At 44.4% G+C, this 22,163-nt stretch overlaps 1 protein-coding gene across 14 annotated transcripts in view; it reads left to right on the top strand.

Annotated features, from left to right (window-relative positions):
* C12H2orf76 (chromosome 12 C2orf76 homolog) overlaps positions 1-12,129 on the top strand; it is an 80,993-nt gene extending 68,864 nt beyond the window's left edge. For 6 of the 14 annotated variants that reach the window (XM_077956107.1, XM_077956113.1, XM_077956109.1 and 3 more), the window contains exons 6-7: positions 10,713-10,869; positions 11,736-12,129. In XM_077956107.1, coding sequence (XP_077812233.1) covers positions 10,713-10,869; positions 11,736-11,949 — 371 coding nt within the window. In that variant the 3' untranslated portion in view covers positions 11,950-12,129. Of the gene's footprint in view, positions 1-10,712; positions 10,870-11,374; positions 11,499-11,735 lie in introns of all 14 variants that reach the window. The other 8 variants (XM_077956117.1, XM_077956118.1, XM_077956119.1 and 5 more) reach the window with 2 other exon arrangements.
* The last annotated feature ends 10,034 nt before the right edge of the window (positions 12,130-22,163 follow it).

Consider the following 22,163-nt stretch of genomic DNA (forward strand, 5'->3'; position numbering starts at 1 on the left):
ACAGTTCTTCCTGTTCTCATTTGTGCCCCACTGCAATGCTCTACCCAGCCATCACAGCGATTCTTCTAGAACGTGAGTCAGATCCTGTCATGCCTCAGCTCAAAACCCTTACTCAGAGAAAGAACCTTGGCCTTGGTCCTCTTCATGGTGCACACCAAATACATGCATGCCCCAGGGCCAGCTGGTAAACATACACATGCCCCAGGGCCTTTGCTCTTGCTCTTCCCTCTGCTTTCAATGACTTTTCTACATTTATTTGCATGGTTTTCTCCCTTTCTGTCACATGTCTGCTCAAATGCCATCAAAGAGGCCTTCTCTGCTTATCCTATACAAAATAGCAAATGCTTGCCTTTGCAAAACTCATTTGTCTAACTGTTTTACTTTAAAAAAACCCTTTTCTGTTCTGCCTTCTGCTATTAGAATGTCTCCAGGGTATAGAACAGTGGCTGGCACTTCATAGGCCAGCATGGATGTTTCTGGGATGAGTGAAGGACTTTAAAATTGTATTTGTTTTTTGTTTTGTTTGTTTTGTTTTGAGACAGATTCTCACTATGTCGTCCAGGCTGGAGTTCAGTGGCACAATCTTGGCTCACTGTAACCTCCGCCTCCCAGGTTCAAGCGATTCTTCTGCCTCAGCCCTGGGACTACAGGCGCGTGCAACCATGACCAGCTAATTTTTGTATTTTTAGTAGAGGCGGAGTTTCACTATGTTGGCCAGGCTGGTCTCAAACTCCTGTGTTCAGGTGATCCGCCTGCCTTGACCTCCCAAAGTGCTGGGATTACAGGCATGAGCCACCGCGCCTGGCCTAAGATTGTATTTGAATGTTAAAGAAAAACTTTACAGATTGTTGAAGCTCATCTCATAGCAATGTTTTAATAGATCTGTGTAGGTTGAATACACTCTCTAGGAGTTTCTTTAGTTGAAATTAGTCACTTAGATGTGTAAAGTGGTATAGACTGAGATCTGGAATAATTGGTCAGCAGTCCTGAGTGCATATGTGTTTCAAATGCAGTTGAGGAAATGAGATGAAAACCTGTGTTGAAAGTTAGTTTGTTTTTGTGGATCTGACTCCGGTCACTGCTGCACTGGCATTTGCATGCGGCTGACAGTTCTTTTCTGCTGCGTGGCTCCGCGTATGCCCGGAGGCGGTCCTGAGCCTCCTGTGAGGGCTTTTTTACCAGCTGGAAATAAAAGACAAAAAACCTCAAATGCTGTGGTGGTTAGTCACAATAGGCAAGATAAGTGTCCTAGATTGTCATTTGTTTCTGTTTGAACTGTTCCCTGGAAAACTGAGTAGAAAACTGAACAGTGGATTGTACAACTGTACAAATGAAGGCAGAATTTTTTTTCCCCACTTGCCTTAAAGCAAAGTTGCTTGTTTTAAAAGTGACCTAGAAGTGAACTTGTGGTGACATTTAAAATTATACAAATTGGAAAAGGCAAATGGTGCACTTTTGCATATATCGGAATTATTGGTCTTTCTGTTTGCTTTAGGCAAGCATGAGTGGGAGGAGAGAGCTCAGCTCTGACATAGGCAGCCCGGGGTTGGAAGAACAAAGGCATTGTCGCTAGCTTGGAGGTGTGACCTTAGGTGAGCTGCTCGGCCTCTCCAGATCTCAGTTTCCGGCTCTCTTAAGTGGGGATGATAACACTGACCTTCCAGAATTTCTCTGTGGCTTTGTTAAGGTGAGCTAGCTTGGTGCTGCCTAAACATATTCTGTTTTGGGGAATAAGTTCTGTTACACTGCTATTTTACAAAGAAATACTATTAATCCCATCGCACAGGGAGAACATTTAGACACTGATTAGGAGGCTGTCCCCTATGAGCACTGGGCAGTGGAGCCAGGCCTCTTCCTACAAGGCAGGGGTGTCTGGTTGCCGCCAGTTCTCCCCCTCCACCTGCCAGCTCCAGCCACACTGCCCAGCAGTGTTCTTGGACTCAGGGAAGGACCCATTTTTCATTTCCCAAGAACCCTTCTCTTCCCATTTTATTTCCCGAGGTGTCTTGGCCTTGGATTCATCTAGCCCTGAGCACATTACCTGTCACATGTTTCCTTGACATGTCCCCTTTCTTCTGGTTGGAATTTTCCCCAATTAGGACAAATGGGCTCATTAACAACAGCTGGCAATTTAAACGTCCTTTCTGTAAGAATAAAGCCGTCCCTTTCAGTATTCTCTGGCTGTGACTTGCTTCAAGTGGGATGGGGTGGAGTGGGTTGGTAGAATGAATGGATACACAGGTTGTCCAAGGAAATATAATCTCTGGGAAGAAAAACCTTGCAAAGGCCGGTTTTGTAGTTTGAATATTCTAGATACCTGCCAGGCACCAGCCGATTAATGCGCAGCTGTTTATCTTTACGTCTTGCCTAGCAGCTCCTCCTCTGATATGACACCTTTCCCGCCATTTTAGCACATCCTCCTTACCCAGAGAAGTCCAGGCTGCAGGTCAGGTGGAGTGGCCCTGCACTTGTCCGCCTTTGCCTACCCTCAGCCACCAGGTGGCAGCAGAGTCTGTCTGGGCCTGGGAACTGATGAAGCCGAGCCAGTGTCAGTCATTTATTAAGGACTGTGTGCAGTAGGTTTATTCCCCTGTAAGTCAGCCTTGGCGTCTGATAGCTGAAAGTCAAAACCATCAGCTTGTACATGGGGTGGCGTGTTGTACTAGTGCTCAAAAGCAATCATGCAATTGCTACCGCCTAAAATTTTGTTTATTTTTATTTTTATTATTTTTTTGAGGCAGAGTCTCACTCTGTCGCCCAGGCTGGAGTGCAGTGGCGCGATCTCGGCTCACCACAACCTCCGCCTCCCAGGTTCAAGCGATTCTCCTGTCTCAACCTCCCAAGTAGCTGGGATTACAGGCATCCGCCACCATGCCCGGCTAATTTTTGTGTTTCTAGTAGAGACGGGGTTTCGCCATGTTGACCAGGTTGGTCTCGAACTCCTTACCTCAGGTGATCCACCTGCCTTGGCCTCCCAAAGTGCTGGGATTACAGGCGTGAGCCACTTCTCCGAGCCTACAATTTTATTTTAAAAGTAAATGCTTAATTATTTCAAAGCCAATACCTAACTTTAGTCAGTTTTACCTCTATAGTCTTATTTCTTTCTTTTTCTTTTATACCACTCTATTTGATGATGGGCCATTTCTAAAAAGAAGACCAACAATGTGTCAATGCTTTGGAAAATGTCTCTGTTTATTTGTCGAGGATTCCTTAAAGCTGAGGGTTGAAAGTTGAAAGGTGCTGAGCTGGTTTCTATAGCTCCTTTGTTAAAAGCTTCCTAGCACAACAATTGATAGGCAACCTCCTCCGTTTGGCCCAGGCGAGGTGCTTAAAAAACTCCTTCCCAAACCAATTGCAGGGAGACTCTCTTCTGCTTGGTGGAGGGGCTTGGAAGCTGTCCTTTAGCTATGTGAGCCTGGAAGCAGTGCCCAGAGCTTTGGGGTCAAACAGTGACTCCCAGGCAGGGGCAGGGACACAGGAATTACTTTGCAGAGGGATGTCCCGCTTCCCTTCCGAAGACTGAATGTTCTCACACATGATTAGGCCATGCCAGTAACTCTTTGGGTAGTGTACAAAACCCTCCATTTGTTTCTAGGTTATTTTAAAAATTAAGAAATCTCACTTTAAGGCAGCAGACACAATAAAAGCCAGTCTGCCCTGGTGCAGAACTGTGCCTGTGTGGGCTGTCTTCCTGGCTTAGCTGGGTGTGGCTGACAGCAGAGAACCATTCCCGGCAGAGGGCTGAGTTGAGGCTATGAGTGGGGCCTGAGACAAGGTCTGAAGTGGCAGGGTCTCCTTATAGCTCTGTGAACCCCCTTGGTGTCTAATTCCAGTCCCCAGTCCTGTCAAAGCCACCCTGCACTTTTTTTTTTTTTTTTTTTTGAGACGGAGTCTCACTCTGTTGCCAGGCTGGAGTGCAGTGGCACGATCTCGGCTCACTGCAACCTCCGCCTCCTGGGTTCAAGCGATTCTCCTGCCTCAGCCTCCTGAGTAGCTGGGACTATAGGCGCATGCCACCATGCCCGGATAATTTTTGTATTTTTAGTAGAGATGGGTTTTCACCACGTTAGCCAGGATGGGTCTCAATCACTTGACCTCGTGATCTGCCCGTGTCGGCCTCCCGAAGTACTGGGATTACAGGCGTGAGCCACCGCATCTGGCCGCCCTGTGCTTTAATGCAGACACCACAGCTGGTAGACGCTTCCAGAGTAAGATGTCAAGGAAACTTGGTTAAGTGCAAGATGGAACACAAAAGCTAAACCACAGGAGAGTAGAATTCTAAGAAGGCTGATTTGAGGCGGAGTGCAGTACGTCCACACCTGACTGTGTGAGACCCCCTGACCTAGTGCACATTCTGCAGTGTCAAGGCCCCTGTATTGGCTAGAAGTGCGTTGGGACTTGCCTGCAAAGGTCCTGGTAACTGGCCTTCCTTGGGCTCCAGGTCAAAGGGACAGAGTAGTTTCTAGAGCCAGCAATTCTCTCTGTATTCCCTCTTCCTCTCTTTCCAATGTGTTGGGTTTTTCAGTGTCTTGGCCCAGGGTTGCCTGTACACTTGAAAGCAGAACAGCTTGAAGATGGATTATTTCAGTCTTCCCTGAAAGCCTTCGAGAGTCAGGGAAATTTTGCTAGAAGGCTTGAGGTATAAGGGAGGGAGAGGAGGTGGGGGGCTGGAGTGACTCACCAAGGCTGAGGGGACGGAGCTTGTGGGTTTCACCGTTGCCAGGTGTCTGGTTCTGGGGAGGTGACTTGTCCTCAGAGGGTAAGAGCTGACCCTAAGCAGGTGAGTGCCTCCTCTCCAGTCTCTGGCCCGAGCAAGGCCTGCAGCTCCCAGGTTCTGAGGGTGAGCGTCCAGCTTCTGGTGGATGGTGCTTTCTGCCAGTGTTGGGGTTGGAACTTTCTCTGCTCTGACAGTTCCACCCCTCCGTCCACTTCTCAACTTCCAAACTTGGATCAACTCTCTCGTCCTCAATGTCTACTCTCTGGGTCTCTTTGTCTTCATGGGTTTATGTTTGTATTATCTCCTTACTCCCATCTTATTGGGGTTTTCAGAGGAGATGATGTAAGTGAATAGATCAGCCTCTCATGTTTAACTTTGGAAATCTGCTTGCTTGCTCTCTCCCTTTCTTTTTTAAAATGGAACGATAATTTACAGATGGCGAAATGCAAAGATCTTAGACATGCAGCTCTTTCGGTTTTGACAAGTGCACGACCCACATCTAAGTCAAGATGCAGAGCATGCCCACCGCCCCCGAAACCTCCTTTGTGCCATTACAGTTCCCTCTCTGCCCCTCTGTCATCACCACCACCGCTGTGATGTCTGTCACCATAGGTGAATTTGGGCCTTCGTTTTTGAATATATGAGGGTAATGTATATGGTCCAAATCACTCTCCCAACACAACTAACTGAAGACCGACTCTAGTATTATAAGAAATTGGAATTTAAGTAAGAACAACGCCACTTTATTTAAAACACACACAGTTGTGTCCAAATCTAACCTCTTCCTTCAGGAGTGAGGAGAGAAGGTGTGTTGTCTTCTGGGATTTCCTTCATAACCAGAACTTCGTGTCAGATAAAAACTTCTTCCATGAAAAAAAAAAAAAAAACTCAAGAGATCAAGAAAGAGCCTCGATGTCTTTGAACAAACATCGCGTCTCCTTCACAGATCTTCCCTGCCATATTCTCCTTTGCTGTTCTCAACAGAAACAGAGACTTCCCATCTTAAAAATGTACATGTGATGTCTTATTTAAAAAAGCATGTTATTAGCTCTCCTTTCAAATAACCCTCCAAAGTTGTACACTTGAGGGCAGAGGCCGTTGTGATGGGATTGTGGGAGAGCGTCTTGGGTGGTGTGCATGTGTGTACATGGGAACATGTGAGGGTGAGCTGGTGGGGACTGAGGTGTGATAGTTGCTTGGTTTCTGGCTGGTGGTCACTTCCATTGTGTAGATGTTGCATATGTGACAAAAGCCGTATTTCAGAATTTCAAGTATTTTTCCAGCAAGGTCTAGCAAGCTCTGCAGGACAAGCCATCAGAAGTGAGACTGAGCCAGGCATAAAACAGCCAACATTTCTCAAGTGCTTGCGCTGCTAGGCCTCACTAAAGCACTTTGCAGGTATTTACTCACTATTGCTCACGACCCCTGTGAGGTAGGCACTAGTTATCTGCATCTTACAAATGGGGAAGGGGCACTTGGAGGTAAAGTGATCTGCCCGAGGTTTCCCAGCTCCTAAGTGATGGAGCCTACCAGAACCAACCATCAGGAGGGACTTCACAGGTGAAGGAGGGTCCTTACGCTCACTGGGGGTACTAGGAAGAAATTCCTAGTCCTAGCTGGAGCAAGTGATACCCTTCTTTGCCTTTCACTACTTGCTGATACCTCCTCAACAGGAGTCAGCTCAGAATTGCCGGAATGAGCATCTCATGAGAACGGCCTCCCCTTCCCTTCCCACCGCCACTGCCCTGCTCTGGGCCTCATCATTTCTCATCCTGACCGCAGAGACACTCTCCCGTCTGGTGTCCTTTCCTGCGGACTCTCATCCACGGAGTCCATCCTTCATGCCGCTGCCAGAGTGATCTTTTAAAAATGCAAGTCTGACTGCTGTATCCCTCCCTGTTCAGAACCATCGGATGGGCCCTTGTTTCCTTCTGAATCGCGGGCACACTCTGGCATGGTGTACCGGGGCTTCCTGGGTTTGATCTCTGGCTACATCTCCAGCTTCTCCTCCAGCTATGGAATTTGGCACCCCCTCCTGTCTCCCCCAGCTCTCCCCTATCCCCTTGCCCTGTTCTCTCTGGGCACACCGTGCTGCCACTTCCTCAGACTTCCCACTCTGGTCTCTGAATGTTCCACCAGACTAGCATTCATCCTGGGAGGCACAGCCAAGGACCATCTTGTCCCTAAGGTCCTTTCCGTCCCACCTTCCCAGCACTTCACAGCCAGGAGACTCGACCCTGCTCTCCTTTTCATCCTGCTGTGTCCTGGCTAGTCCTCTGTGGCACTGATCACACACTGTGGCCTTGCTTTTTTTTTTTTTTTGAGATGGAGTCCTGCTGTGCCACCAGGCTGGAGTGCAGTGGCGCGATCTCGGCTCACTGCAACCTCTGCCTCCCGGGTTCCAGCTATTTTCCTGCCTCAGCCTCCCAAGTAGCTGGAACTAAAGGCGCCCACCAACATGCCCAGCTAATTTTTGTATTTTTAGAAAAGATGGGGTTTCACCATGTTGGCCAGGATGGTCTTGATCTCTTGACCTTGTGATCCACCTGCCTCGGCCTCCCAAAGTGCTGGGATTACAGGCGTGAGCCACTGCGCCTGGCCGGCCTTGCATTTTTATATACTGACCTTACCCAAAAGATGTGGCTCTCTCTGAGGTTGAAGATCAGGCTTACTGTTACATTTCCACGGCCTGCACACACTGGGAGTTAATAAATGCATGCATCTGTTATTTATGTATGAATGAACAGATTCACTTTCCTTGCTATACCATATACTCTTCTAAAAGTTACCAGGCTTTCTGGAACTTATATTAAGAAATCCAGATACCAGCAATAATATCCAGGTAACTCAGCCTCTGCCCAAATTGCTTGATGAGATTACCTGTGTCTCAGCACCAGGACCACAATTTCGGTTTCTTTTCCATTTTCTCCATGCCCTGACACAGTGTTGGATATCCACTACCTGTTTAAAAATGTATGTGATGATTTGAGTTGGTCAGGTGTTGGGGGTGGGATACGATAGACAGAGAAAATGGGGTCCCAGCTACTGAGGACCTGACACATGCAAAGGGAGACGGGACAGAGCCTGTTGAGAAAAAGCTCCATTAAAGCCAGTTCCGGAGCCTTTCCTCCACAGCCCAGAGATGCCTGTGCCCTTCCCCCAAGAAGCTCTTCCAAGTTGCATGACCCTGATGAAGGTCTTCCTTCACCATATGATTTGTTACGGGAAAAATGAGGAAGGAATTTGGAAGCAGTTAAGGTCACTTTGTGCCGAGACAATCGCACTATATCATGTGAAATAAAATGTCAGGTGATAGTTATTGAGTCATTCTTTTCTAACGGTTTTATGCACAGTAGATATTTTTATTATCTCTGTATGATTTGGATTTGAATAAATTATCAGTTTTGAAGAATTTAATAAGAATATGTAAATACATTTGTATTCCCTATTTAAGTCAACCTAAGAATGAAAGGATGAGAGTAATGATATTTTGTGAGGATGGTGGGGGCCTTTTGGTAGATGACCTCCTCTGATCTCCACGATCCTGGAACACAGATAGTACATCCCCTTCTTACAAATGAGAAAACTGAAGCTCAGAGGGGTTAATTTGCCTAAGGTCTCCCATCCCAGAGTATGGGTTCAAATTTTAGAGGTTTTTCACCTTATGCTACCTATGGATATTCAAATCTAAATTAATTCCCATGAAATGATGGGTTAAATCATTTACAAAATGACCAACCATAAGATTCTGTTGGCAAATACCCATGAAATATTTATTTTTAAAAATGTCCCATCCATGCACATGGATTTCAGTTTTAAACATGAAAAATATTTTAGCTTTTAGGTTGCAAAAAAATCCCCCAAAACAACCCACCCACTATACAGATAGTATACAAAATGAACACAGGCTGATGTACATCAGTGTTTCCATATAGTAACAGGAAACCTGGAACAGTATTTTTGGGGTGGAGGTAATTTGGTAATATATATACACAGATAAAAATTATACCAGCCCAGTGATCCATGGAGGCCTCTTGGGAGTTCTATGGGTGCAGCGACAGGGACACAGGAGTGCAGGGAGGGGCTCTGGGTTGCCAGAGACCTGCTATGGGGAAGTTTTCTGCCCTCGATAAACCCTACAACTGTACACAATTTAGTTTGAGTCCTATTTTCATCATCTGCAAGATGAGGCTACTTATGCCTTTGTGGGGTGTCAGCATTGAATACTGGGGTGTCGGCCAAGTGCTTCGCCAGGAGCCTGTCTGCGACATGGCTCAGCCAGGCGGGATGTGACATTCCCTCATGGTCAGTGAGGCATGCTCTCCTGGCTGTGACGATTGGGAGGATGTGAAACAAGCTGAGTGCTGGCGAATCATGGAGGCAGCTGGGAACCTCAGTGTCTCAAGCTCAGCTCCTCAGCTGGAAATGAGAAAAGGATGTGGCTTAGGAGAGGGGTGAACCTGATGTCTGAAACCGCTTTCCTTTCATGGGTGAGAAAGTTGAAAAGCCAGTTTCTACCAGGAAGGTGGCACGGGACGCCTTGGCTGTGCACCTGGATGTGTGGGGCCATTTCATCACACAGTTGCATGGGGCTTGCTTGTGTGCTGAACTTTCCAGGATGTCCTGAGACTGGACCTTCCAGTTTCCAAGATTCAGTCCCATTGTCACAGCCTAATATCTGATTTTTTGATTTGATTATATGGTGTAGAGAAGTGGAAAAATCCTCAAGTTTGGGTCATTAAACATTGTAAAATAGGGCCAGGCACAGTGGCTCACACCTGCAATCCAAGCACTTTGGGAGGCTGAGGCGGTTGGATCATTTGAGGTCAGGAGTTCAAGACCAGGCTGGCCAACATGGTGGAACCCCGTCTCTACTAAAAATACAAAAATTAGCTGAGTGTGGTGGCGCGTGCCTGTAATCTCAGCTACTCGGGGGGCTGGGGCAGGAGAATTGCTTGAATTCAGGAGGTGGAGGTTGCAGTGAGCCAAGATGATGCCACTGCACTCCAGCCTGGGCAACAGGGCCAGATTCCCTCTCAAGAAAACAAAAAACAAAAAACCCCAAAACCATTGTAAAATAGAAATGGATGTGGGGAAGAGAGAGGGGGAGAAGGCAGAGCAGGAAGGAGGAGGCAGGAAGGGCAGAACTGGCACCAAGGCAGGCCCTGGGCTGGATGCCCAGGAGTGTGGGCAGAGGGGGTGCAGCACTGAGAGGCGGACTGGAAGCTTCTCCTGCCAAGCTCATGACAATGAATGGGAGGCAGGGAGGAGGCCCACAGAGCTTGCCGAGTGCTAAGTGCCTGCACCCCTGCCCCGAGCTACACCTTGGTGCCACTGTCAACGGCCAGCCCGAAGCCTCCAGGGAGATGGCCACCAGTGTCTCTCAGGGACCTGGGCTTCCTTCCCACCAAGGAAGAGGGAGAGAGACTAGGGCTGCGCTCCACTGTGAAGAGCCCAGCTAATTATTCATGACACCCCCGCAGGATGGCGGGACTGCCACAGCTTCCCCGTACCCATCCTCAGAGACAGAGCCTCAGAAGTGGACATCCGTCTTTCAGGCGGGACTTAGAGGAGCCCTCCCAAGGATGAGCATGTTGTTTCCCGCCGAAGCCTTGAGTTTTGAAGAGTGAAGCGGGGGTGGTTGGTGATTCTAGGTTTAATGCTTCCACCTGATTCCCCATTTCATCACACTCCTCAGTACTATGACATTTGGATTATTTTTTAATCTTCTCTTCCCCTTTTTGTTGTTCTGCTGTTGAACTGATTATGCAGAACTGTGTGTTGATGTCTGTGTGGCATCTTCCCTCCAGGGATGCAGCTCTGTTTTCCAAACACCCCCTCTTAATCCTCTTAGGAGGGAGGATGCACGGGGGTGCTCACCCTGTCTGTCAGGACCAGCGGAGACGGATGCTTTACAGGTGTTTGTTAACCTGGACCATGCTGGATGGGAGGCTTGGAGGCACCAAGATGCTAAATCTCTTCCCCGTCCCTCCAGCCAGGTATCTCAAGTGGCTAAAGAATAAATGCATGAAAATTAAGAGCCAGATCTGCCTGCGAAAGAGAACAGGAGCAAGCTGGCTGTTGGCTGTCACCTGGAGTCACCTGCTGGGAAGTGCCGAATCACCCCAGACCAAGGACAGGAAGGAGGCTTGGTGAGCGACAGTCCCACCCTGGCAGTGCCATGAACAGCAGAGCTTCAATTCAAAGTGAAAACAGATTCCCTGCATCAGAGCTGACCTGTTGGTATAAGATATTTCACTTCCAGCCCAGGGGCATTTATGATATATAGATCCACACAGGATCGCCTGGTTTCATTTTTCATGTATATGGGCTACTCGGGACACCTCTCACTTTCCCAACTTTTTGTATCTTTTTAAATTTTTTTTCTTTGAGATGGAGTCTGGCTCTGTCTCCCAGGCTGGAGTGCAATGGCATGATCTCAGCTCCCTGCAACCTCCGCCTCCCGGGTTCGAGCAATTCTCCTGCCTCAGCCTCCCAAGTTGCTGGGATTGCAGGCGTCTACCACCACACCTGGCTACTAACTTTTTATATCTTAATGCCTTTCCAGAACTTTCCAGAACATGTACAACATGCTCCTAGTGGACCTGGAGATGGTTGAGGGTGGGTAGCGCAGGAAGACAGTTACTGTTACTTCAGTTTTCTTTCAGGTCTGGTTGAGAGAAGAAGAGGTTTTAGTTTGGTGATGGCAGGTCCTTAAGACTTCACTTGCTTGCCTCTCTCTGTTCTTTTGAGAGCGGGTCTCCACCAAGCATTTTAACAGGTAAAAAATCTAGCTAGAATTTAATTATATTGTCTTGTTTTTATTTATTTTGAGGTTGTAATTGCTTTAAGGTCTTACAGCCAGTAATAACGTTTTTCTATTCATGTTAGAGATATTTATTTAGCAAACGCTTATATAGCACTTACTCTGTGGAAGATCTGTTTTAAATACCTTAAAAAGAGAAACTGTTTTTTCTCTCTCATTCTGTCTCTCTCTCTTCTTTTTATTTTGTGGTAGGATCTCCTCTATCACCCCAGGCTGGAGTGCAGTGGCAGGATTGCGGTTCACTGCAGCCTCGACCACCCTGGCTCAAGTGATCCTCGCATCTCAGCTAAGAGAAACTCTTGGAACAGAAAACCAAATACCACATATTCTCAGTTATAAGTGGGAGCTAAATGATAAGAACACATGGACACAAAGAGGGGAACAACGGACACCGAGGCCTACCTGAGGGTGGAAGTTGGGAGGAGGGAGAGGAGCAGAAAAGATAACTATTGGGTACTGGGCTTAATACCTGGGTGATGAAATAATCTGTACGACAAACCCCCATGACAGTAGCTTTCCTGTGTAACAAACTTTCACATGTACCACTGAACCTAAAATTAAAGTTAAAAATAAAATTATGTTAAAAGGGTAACTCTTGTTTTTCTCATAACCTAGTAACAAACCTATGTGGTAAGAACTATAATCACCTTCATTTTATAGCTGGGGAAACTGAGGCAAGAGGAGGTTAAATCAGGTTAGGAAGTAGTAGAAGTGGTGCTGAAACCCTGGCAGTGTGGTTCCAGATTTTGTGTTCTTTTTTTAACCGTTTTTTTTTTTTTTTTTTTTTTTAGAGATAGTGGCTTGCTGTCAGCCAGGCCAGAGTGCTATGGTACAGTCATGGCTCACGACAGCCTTGACCTCCTGGACTCAAGTGATCCTCTCACCGCAGCCTCCTGAGAAGCTGGAACTACAGGTGTGTACTACCAGCTTGAGTAATATTTAAAAAGATTTTTTTGTAGAGATGGGGTCTCACTGTGTTGCCCAAGCTGGTCTTGAACCCCCGGCCTCCAGCGATCCTCCTGCCTCCCAGATCCCTGTGATTACAGGCCTAAGTCCCCATGACGGGCCTGGACTTTGTGTTTACAACCTCTGTGCTATGCTGCCTCTCCATAGGGAATATTAAAAAGTAATGTGTTCAGGCCGGGCGCCGTGGCTCACGCCTGTAATCCTAGCACTTTGGGAGGCCAAGGCGGGCGGATCACCTGAGGTCAGGAGTTCAAGATCAATCTGGCCAACATGGCAAAACCCTGTCTCTACTAAAAATACAAAAGTTAGCTGGGCGTGGTGGTGGGTGCCTGTAATTCCAGCTACTCCAGAGGCTGAGGCAGGAGAATCGCTTGAACCCGGGAGGCGGAGGTTGCAGTGAGCTGAGATCACACCACTGCACTCCAGCTTGGAAGACAGAGCAAGACTCTGTCTCCAAACAAACAAACAAACAAACATTTTCAGGGAGAATAAGTGAGTAGATTTGAAGGAAACATTGATATAAAGAAATGAGGTCCAAGCCTGGGTGGAAATGGCAGATATGGTGGAGGTGAACGGAAATGGGTGCAGCGGCTGGCCACACTGGCAGATACGAGGAAGAAGGAGCCAGTGGATTAAGCACTTACTTGACCTCAGACACGGCACACTACTCAACAGGGCCTCTGGAGCCTCAGCTAAACATTCCTGTGGGTTGACTCTGTAGTAGAGCTATCTTGCCGGAACAGATGTATTTGTAATAATACACACATGCATATGCATATACTGCTGCTTTTGCTATTAACTACCAATCCTTTCCTTTCACCTTGGTGACAGCCATAGGGGGTTTTCCGCTCTGCTCAGAGATTAGCTGAGGAACTCCTCCAGGCCCTATGGATGGGGGTGGTGCTGGGCAGGTAGTCAAGGCAAGGCTACTCCTGAGGCCAAGCAAGGTCTTAACCAAGTATTGAAAAGTGACCTCAGGCCAGGTGCAGTGGCTCAAGCCTATAATCCTAGCACTTTGGGAGGCCGAGGCAGGCGGATCACCTGAGGTCAGGAATTTGAGACTAGCCTGGCCAACATGGAGAAACCCTGTCTCTACTAAAAATACAAAAATCAGCCAGGCGTGGTGGTGGGCACCTATAATCCCAGCTACTCAGGAGGCTGTGGCAGGAGAATCGCTTGAACCTGGGAAGTGGAGGTTGCAGTGAGCCGAGATTGTGCCACTGCATTCCAGCCTGGGTGACAACAGTGAGACTCCGTCTCAAAAAAAAAAAAAAAAAAAAAAAAGAAAAGTGACCTCAGTCATCCTACTCAAAAAGGAAAGTGCTAGGTTCAAACATGACTCTGGACCGTGATTCTCAGACTTCAGGGTTTACATAATGAAGAATCTAAATCTTAGAGATCGATTTGGATTTGGCAGCTCTTTAGTTTACTAAGTATGGACATTAAAAACCAAACCACACTTCCCTAAACAGTAACGAAGTCCGACCACTGTCTATCATCACTATCAATACATAAGTGAAGGGAGATCCTAGCACAGAAACATAGGGAGGAAATAAACTTCGAATAACCCGTGTGTGTGTGCGCATGTTTGCATGCATGTGCATATCACATTGTTTAAGACAAAGATAACGTCTTTGGGGAACAACATTGGCAGTATTGGGAACCACCGACCTGGAGTGCCTGTCTGATGTTTTTGCTGTCTCCTGTTGGCTGCCTTAAGTAACTTATTTTAAAAATTACCTCCCTCAAGTCATACCAACAAGGTATTTCCTAGTTATCCTGGAATGGAAGGTCCTGATTATGGATCGTCCTGGCTCTTACTTACTCTCTGCAGATTTTTTGTTGTTATTGTTGTTGTTACTTTAAGTTCTGGGATACGTGTGTAGAATGTGCAGGTTTATACATATACATGTGCCATGGTGGTTTGCCGCATCTATCAACCCGTCATCTAGGTTTTAAGCCCCACACTCGTTAGGTATTCATCCTAATACTCTCCCTCCCCTTGCTCCCAACCCCCAACAGGCCCCAGTGTGTGATGCTCCCCTCCCTGTGTCTACGTATTCTCATTGTTCAGCTCCCACTTATGAGTGGGAACATGTGATGTTTGGTTTTCTGTTCCTGTGTTAGTTTGCTGAGGATGATGGCTTCCAGCTTCGTCCATGTTCCTGCAAAGGACATAGACTCATTCTTTTTTATGGCTGCATAGTATCCCATGGTGTATATGTGCCACATTTTCTTTATCCAGTCTGTCATTGATTGGCATTTGGGTTGATTCCAAGTCTTTGCTATTGTAAATAGTGCTCTCTGCAGTGCAGATTTTTAAAAACCCATTTCCCACTCGGCCCCATCACCAATGGCGTAGAATGTCCTGGGTGGCTGGAACTTTGAGAGGACAGCTGTGGTCTGTCACTGCCCTATCCTAGGACCTAGCACAGGGCCTGGCATAGGGCGGGTACACAATGCCTATTTGTTGCATGACTGAATGAATAAACAAACAAATGACTGATGAAGGAGATAATTCAATTTTTAATTTGTATTTTTAGTGTGCAGATCTGATGAAGTCTTCATATAAAACACATTTGTGAATCATGAAACATGATAATCAAAAGTATACTGTGAACCCACCACATGACCTAGGAAGAAAACTTGGGTCTAGCTCCCCTATTCCATCCTCCTTGCTTCCCTAGAAATAAAACCAGCTTGAATTTTGGGTTTATCATTCCCCTGCTTTTTAAAAGAATAGTTTTAAAAATCACATGTCTACTTATTCCTAAACAATATTGTTTAATTTTTGCCGATTTCTGAGCATTATAAAAATGTTATGTGGTATACAGTCTATCCTAAATTTTATGTTTGCCAGCCTTGCTTCCTTAAAACATAGTTTTAAAAATCACATACATATGTATTCCTAAATAATATACTGTTTCATTTTTGCTTGGTTTCTAGGCTTATAAAAATGGCATTATATAGCTTGTAGGTTTTTGATACTTGTTTTTTTCCCTCTCCATAATCATGTTTCTAAGTTTCACTGGAGGAATAGGTCATTTATTTGATTACTGAATAACAGATCATCCTCTGAATAGCACAATTTATTCATGCACTCCTGTCAATGGAGTTTGGGGCAATTATGAACAATACTGAGATGAACACTCTTTTAAACAAATTTAGTTGCTAAAAAAGAAACCATTATGGCCAGGCACGGTGACTCACGCCTGTAATCCTACCATTCTGGGAGGCCAAGGCAGACTGATCACTTGAGGTCAGGAGTTTGAGACCAGTCTGGCTGACATGGTGAAACCCCATCTCTACTAAAAATACAAAAATCATCCGGGTATGGTGGAGGGTGCCTGTAATCCCAGGTACTTGGAAGGCTGAGGCAGGAGAATCGCTTGAACCTAGGAGGTTCAGTGAGCCAAGATCCCGCCATTGCACTCTAGCCTGGGAGATAGAGCGAGACTCCGTCTCAAAAAAAAAACAAAAAAACAAAAAAACAAATACAAAAAACAAACCAAAACCAAAATGAAAAACAAAAAACACCATTATACACATACATGTATATATAGCATAAGACAAAGTGAGAGGTTAACGAAATTACAAGATAAACACCTTTAAACATCCCCATGTAAAGGAAATTGACTCTGACCCCATAAGCCTGCCAGGTTCACTTTCCCAAATGCAAAGCCCCACCCCTCCTCCAAGAGTAAACACCAGCCTGGCTTTTGTGCTAATCGCCTCTTTTCTTTGCAGTTGTGCTCCCCGTTCCTGAATACTACAGATGAGCTGTGCCTTCCTCCCCTCCCCTCCCTTCCCCTCCCTTTGCTTTGCTTTTATGTCAAAATATTAGGCTGTAGTTTTCACCTGTGTGTTTCTCTGGCATGCTTTTATCGTCTGCAGGGATGTTATTCTACTTTTTCTTTTTTTCTTTGAATAACCGTGTGGGATTTGACTTCAATCCTTTTCTGCTACTTATGTTTACATAATATTAGATTTCCTGAACTTTTTGAAAGGAGGCATAATTTTAAGGGTTTTTCTCATTTCACAATGGTAGAGCACTCTCTTCTGTTGTTTTTGTTGAGTATTTTAAAAATAGGGCCCCTCACTTTCTGAGAACTTCCATTCCATTCTCTCCTACCGTAGTCTGGGTTCTCTTTTTTGCTTTTCTCTATTTTCCTGAAGTGCTCAATTTGGAGTCTGTTCCCAGCTGGGCTTCTGTTCTGGATGGGGGCTTGGGCTGGTTAGTTTGGAGTGTTTATTAGGCCCAGTCTTCCCTAGCCTCTTCTGACTTTACCTTTGGAACTCACATGCTTTTACTGAAAGATACAAATACCTCCCTGGGTCAGGTGCTGTCCTCCAGCTGCCTGCGGGCTTTACACTAGTTGTTTCTTGATTATTTTAAAGTTCTTGTTGCAGGTGATCAGTGACTATCTGGGCCAGTAGCATGGGCTGTGAGAAGAATTTGCCAAGATGGTTAGTTGTAGGTTAAAAAAGGGCAGATTTATTAGAGAAAGTAGGCAAATATGTTGCAAGGATGCAACAGGCAGGTTAGAAAAGGAACTGATTGCAAGGAAACGAAGGCTTCCTGGGGATTTTATAGGATGGTGCTTGTGCTATGTGCTGAAGAGGGTTTTGTACAGTACTGATGACGCCAAGGTTGCGGTGAACTAAATCGCGTTATTTTATTGGTTGAGGGTTGGCACAGGAAGGCACAGTTGAGCACAGGAAGGTGGTGAGTTATTTGTGCGGGAGGGTAATGTGTTTTGGACCTTATCAAAACCCTTACAGCTTATCTGTTTTCTGTTTTTTGCTCCCTCTGCTCCTGCCAACCTGACTTCTTTCCCCTCATGAGGACCCCACAGTTTTGAGGCCTACCAGGTGCTCTGTTGCTTCCTTCTGTGTCCTCCAACAAAGCTGCTAATACCATGCAGATCTTGTAGCTGTGTCTCCACCCATTTGTGTTTTAGGGTTTGTAGGGATTTGGTGTTAGTTTGTTTGTTACAGGGATTGTCCATGGGTTTTTAGTTTTGCAATCCTGGCTGCTTTGTGTATCTTTATGGGGGATTTGGAGATGTTAAATAATTATACCATCAAGGCTACCACCTTCTCAGAATCTTCATGTTGTTTTCATATACATTGAATTTTTTCTTTTTGAGGTGGAATCATGCTCTGTCACCCAGGTTGGAGTGCAATGGCACGATCTTGGCTCACTGCAGCCTCTGCCTCCCGGGTTCAAGTGATTCACCTGCCTCAGCCTCCCAAGTAGCTGGGATCACCAGTGTGCGCCACGATGCCTGGCTAATTTTTGTATTTTTGGTAGACACGGGGTTTCACCATGTTGGTCAGGCTGGTCTTGAACTCCTGACGTCAGGTGATCTAGCCTCGGCCTCCCAAAGTGCTGGGATTATAGGCGTGAGCCACTGTACCCAGCCTATATTGAATATTTTTTATACATCCACTGTTGCCACCTATAAGAATTTTTCTAAATATACTTTGGGGAGAAATTACAGGCTGTTAGGGTATGTAAAGGTTCAACATTATAATGCTGAATTGTTTTCTCAAGTTTCTGTATCAATTTATGTTGCTACCTTCCTTCTGGTTTCTTTAGGTTTGGTTTTCTCTTGCTTTTCTAGTTTCTTAAGATGAAAGTTTAAGTAATTGATTGGAGATTTTTCTTCTTTTTAAGGTATTTACAGCTATAAATTTCCCTCCAAGTACCTACCACTTTAGCTGTACCCCAGAAACTTTGGTATGCTATTTTTTTCCTTCATCTCAAAACTTTTTTCTAATTTCTCTTATTTGTTCTTTGACTTCTTGGTTAAGAAGAGTGTTTTTTAATTTCCACATATTTGTGAATTTCTCAAATTAATTTTTGTTATTGTTTTCTAATTTTATTCTATGGAGAACATACTTTTTATAATTGTAATCTTTAAAAATTTATTGGGACTTATTTTGTGGTCTAATAGATGGTCTATCCTGGAGAATGTTCCATATGTACTTAAGAATGTGTATTCTTCCTCAAGGATCTAGAACTAGAAATACCATTTGACCCAGCAATCCCATTACTGGGTATATGTCCAAAGGATTGTAAATTATTCTACCATAAAGACACATGCACACATATGTTTATTGCAGCACTGTTCACAATAGCAAAGACTTGGAACCAACCCACATGTCCATCAATGATAGACTGGATTAAGAAAATGTGGCACATATACACCATGGAATACTATGCAGCCATAAAAAGGGATGAGTTCATGTCCTTTGTAGGGACATGGATGAAGCTGGAAACCATCATTCTCAGCAAACTATCACAAGGACAGAAAACCAAACACCGCATGTTCTCACTCATAGGTGGGAATTGAACAATGAGATCACTTGGCCACAAGGCGGGGAATGTCACACACTGGGGCCTGTTGGGGGTAGGGTGCTTGAGGAGGGATAGCATTAGGAGAAATACCTAATGCAAATGACAAGTTGATGGGTACAACAAACCAACATGGCACATGTATACCTATGTATCAAACCTGCACATTGTGCACATGTACCCTAGAACTTAAAAGTATTTAAAAAAAAAAGAATGTATATTCTTTGCTAGGTATGGTGGCTCATGCCTGTAATCTAGCACTTTGGGAGGCAAAGGCAGGAGGATCACTTGAAGTCAGGAGTTCAAGACCAACCTGGGCAAAATAGCAAGATCCTGTCTCTACAAAATTAGCAACTTAGCAAGACCCTGGGCAATATAACAAGACCCTGTCTCTACAAAAATTAATAATTAGCTGAGTGTGGTAGTGCACACCTGTGGTCCCAGCTACTCGGGAGACTGAGGTGGGAGAATAACTTAAGCCCAGGAGGTAGAAGCTGCAGTGAGCCATGATTATGCCACTGGATGCCAGCCTGGGCAACAGGGCAAGACTCTATCTCAAAAAATAAAAATAAAAGTGCATATTCTGCTGTTGTTGAGTAGAGGGTTCTATAGATGTGTGTTAAGTATAGTTGTGTACAGTGTTGTTCAAATCTTCTATTTCTTTGGTAATCTTTTGTCTAGTTGTTCTGCCCATTACTGAAAATGAAGTATTGAAGTCTCCAACTATCATTGTTGAATAGTTTATTTTCCCTTCAATTCTGACAGCTTTAACTTCATATATTTTGAGGCTGTATTGTTAGTTGCATATATGTTTATAATTTATAAACTCTTAATGGATTGACACTTTTACTATTATAAAATGTTCTTTATTATGTAGTCATCCAGTTCTCTTTTGGTTACTGTTTGCCTATGTTTTTTCCATCCTTTTACTTTCTTTTTCTTTTTGAAATGGCGTTTTGCTCTTGTTGCCCAGGCTGGAGTGCAATGGCATGATCTTGGCTCACTGCAACCTCCACCTACCTGGTTCAAGCAATTCTTCTGCCTCAACCTCCCGAGTAGCTGGGACTACAGGTGTGTGCCACCACACCTGGCTAATTTTTTGTATTTTTAGTAGAGATGGGGTTTCACCCTGTTAGCCAGGATGGTCTCCATCTCCTGACGTCATGATCCTCCCACCTCAGCCTCCCAAAGCGCTGGGATTGCGGGCGTGAGCCACTGCGCCTGGCTCATCCTCTTACTTTCAAATCTTTGGGTTTTTTGTTTTTGTTTAGTTTTGTCTAGAGGTGAGGTTTTACTGTGTTGCCCAGGCTGGACTTGAACTTCATGGGCTCAAGTAATCCTCCTACTTCAGCCTCCTGAGTAACTGGGACTACAAGCACAAGCCGCTGTGCCTGGATGGGTCATTTAAAAGAATTTTTTGTTCTGCCAATCTCTGCCTTTTCTTGGAGAGTTAAATCCTTTTACATTTAATGTAATTACTGCTAAGTTAGACTGTATTACATCATTATACACTGTATGCCCATCACCACAGATACATAGCTACTTCTTTTTTTCTTTCTTTTTTTTTTCTTTTTTTGAGTGACAGGATCTCACTCTGTCATCCAGGCTAAGTGCAGTGGTAGAGTCACGGCTCACTGCAGCCTCCACCTTCCGGGCTCAAGTGATCCTCCCACCTCAACCTCCTGGGTAGCTGAGACTACAGGCATGTGCCACTGCACGTGGCTAATTTTTTGTAAAGATGGGGTCTTGCTATGTTGCCCAGGCTGGTCTCGAATTCCTGGCTCAAGTGATCCTCCTGCCTCGGCCTCCCAAAGTGCTGGGGATTACAGGCGTCAGCCACTGCACCTGGCCTATATGCTCACTTTTTGTTTTCTTGAATCAGTTTTGGTAAGTTGTATTTTTCATTCCAGGTTTCAAATTTATTTGCATAATCTCACATATAATATTCTCTTATTATCTTTTACATTTCTGTTTCATCTGCAGTTTTCTCTCCTTTTTATCCCTAAAATTATTTGAGCATCTTATCGTTTTTCAAGATCAGTTTTATCAGAGATTCATTTGTTTGATGAGTTTTATCCAAAAACCAACCTTTCGCTTTGTCAATCCTCTCCATTATATTTTTGTTTCCTAGTTCACTAATTTCTGCTCTTACTTTCAGTATATCTCTCTGTGTGTATCTATCTTTTACTTTCTGTGGGTTGGATTCTTTTTGTACTAATTTTTGTCCAGGTTATTGATTTCCTTCTAAGCAATATTTTTGCTGCATCTCTAAATATTTGATATGAAGATATTTAATAATCATTCACATTTAAAAGTTTTGAAGAATTTTCAGTATAATTTTCTCTTTGATTAATGACTTATTTAGAAATGTATATTTAAAGTTTTAAAACGTATAGACATTTAAAATATAGCATTTTAGGCCAGGCATGATGGCTCATGCCTGTAATCCCAGCATTTTGGAAGGCCAAGGCAGGAGGATTGCTTGAGGTCAGGAGTTTGAGACTAGCCTGGGCAACATAGCAAGATCTCCTCTCTAAAAAATAAGTATTAAAAATTAGCTGAGCACAGTGGTGGTGCCTGTAGTCCCAGCTACTCAGGAGGCTGGGGTGGGAGGATTGCTTAAGCCCAGGAGTTTGAGGCTGCAATGAGCAGTGATCATCGTGTGACTGTACTCCAGCCTGAGTGACAAAGTGACCCGGTGACAAAATATAAAAAATATTTTATTAAAATATAAATATATATGATATATATGTGTGTATACATATATACACACATACATATAGCATTTTGTTCTTGATTTCTAACTTTCTCGTATTCACCTGAGAGAATGCCGATATTATTTGAAATTTATTGAAATTTGCTTTATGGTATAATATGTCTTCAATTTGTTTTCTTGAGAAAAATATAATTTTTCTATTTCTTATTATATCCAACTTGTGTTGTTATACACATACATGCATGTGCACACATGCATATAATTTTCTGTTTGTTATAATCTAGTATAATGAGGGATTTATTCACATTTCTTTCTTTTTTATTTTTTTGCTTTACATATTTTGAGGCTATATTATTAAAGAACATTATTCTAAAACATGTAAATCTTTATTATTATGTAGTAATTCTCTCTATTCCTAATAATGTCTTTTCTCATAAAGCATGCTTTATTTGATAATAATCTAGCCACTCCAACTTTAATTTAGTTTGTTTTTGCCTAACATACTTTTTTCCATATCTTTACCTTGAGTCTTTAGGTATGCCACTTACAAATATAACTAAAATCCATTCTGACCATC

This window comes from Macaca mulatta, chromosome 12, assembly GCF_049350105.2.
Source record: "Macaca mulatta isolate MMU2019108-1 chromosome 12, T2T-MMU8v2.0, whole genome shotgun sequence".
Classification (NCBI taxonomy): Eukaryota; Metazoa; Chordata; class Mammalia; order Primates; family Cercopithecidae; genus Macaca; species Macaca mulatta.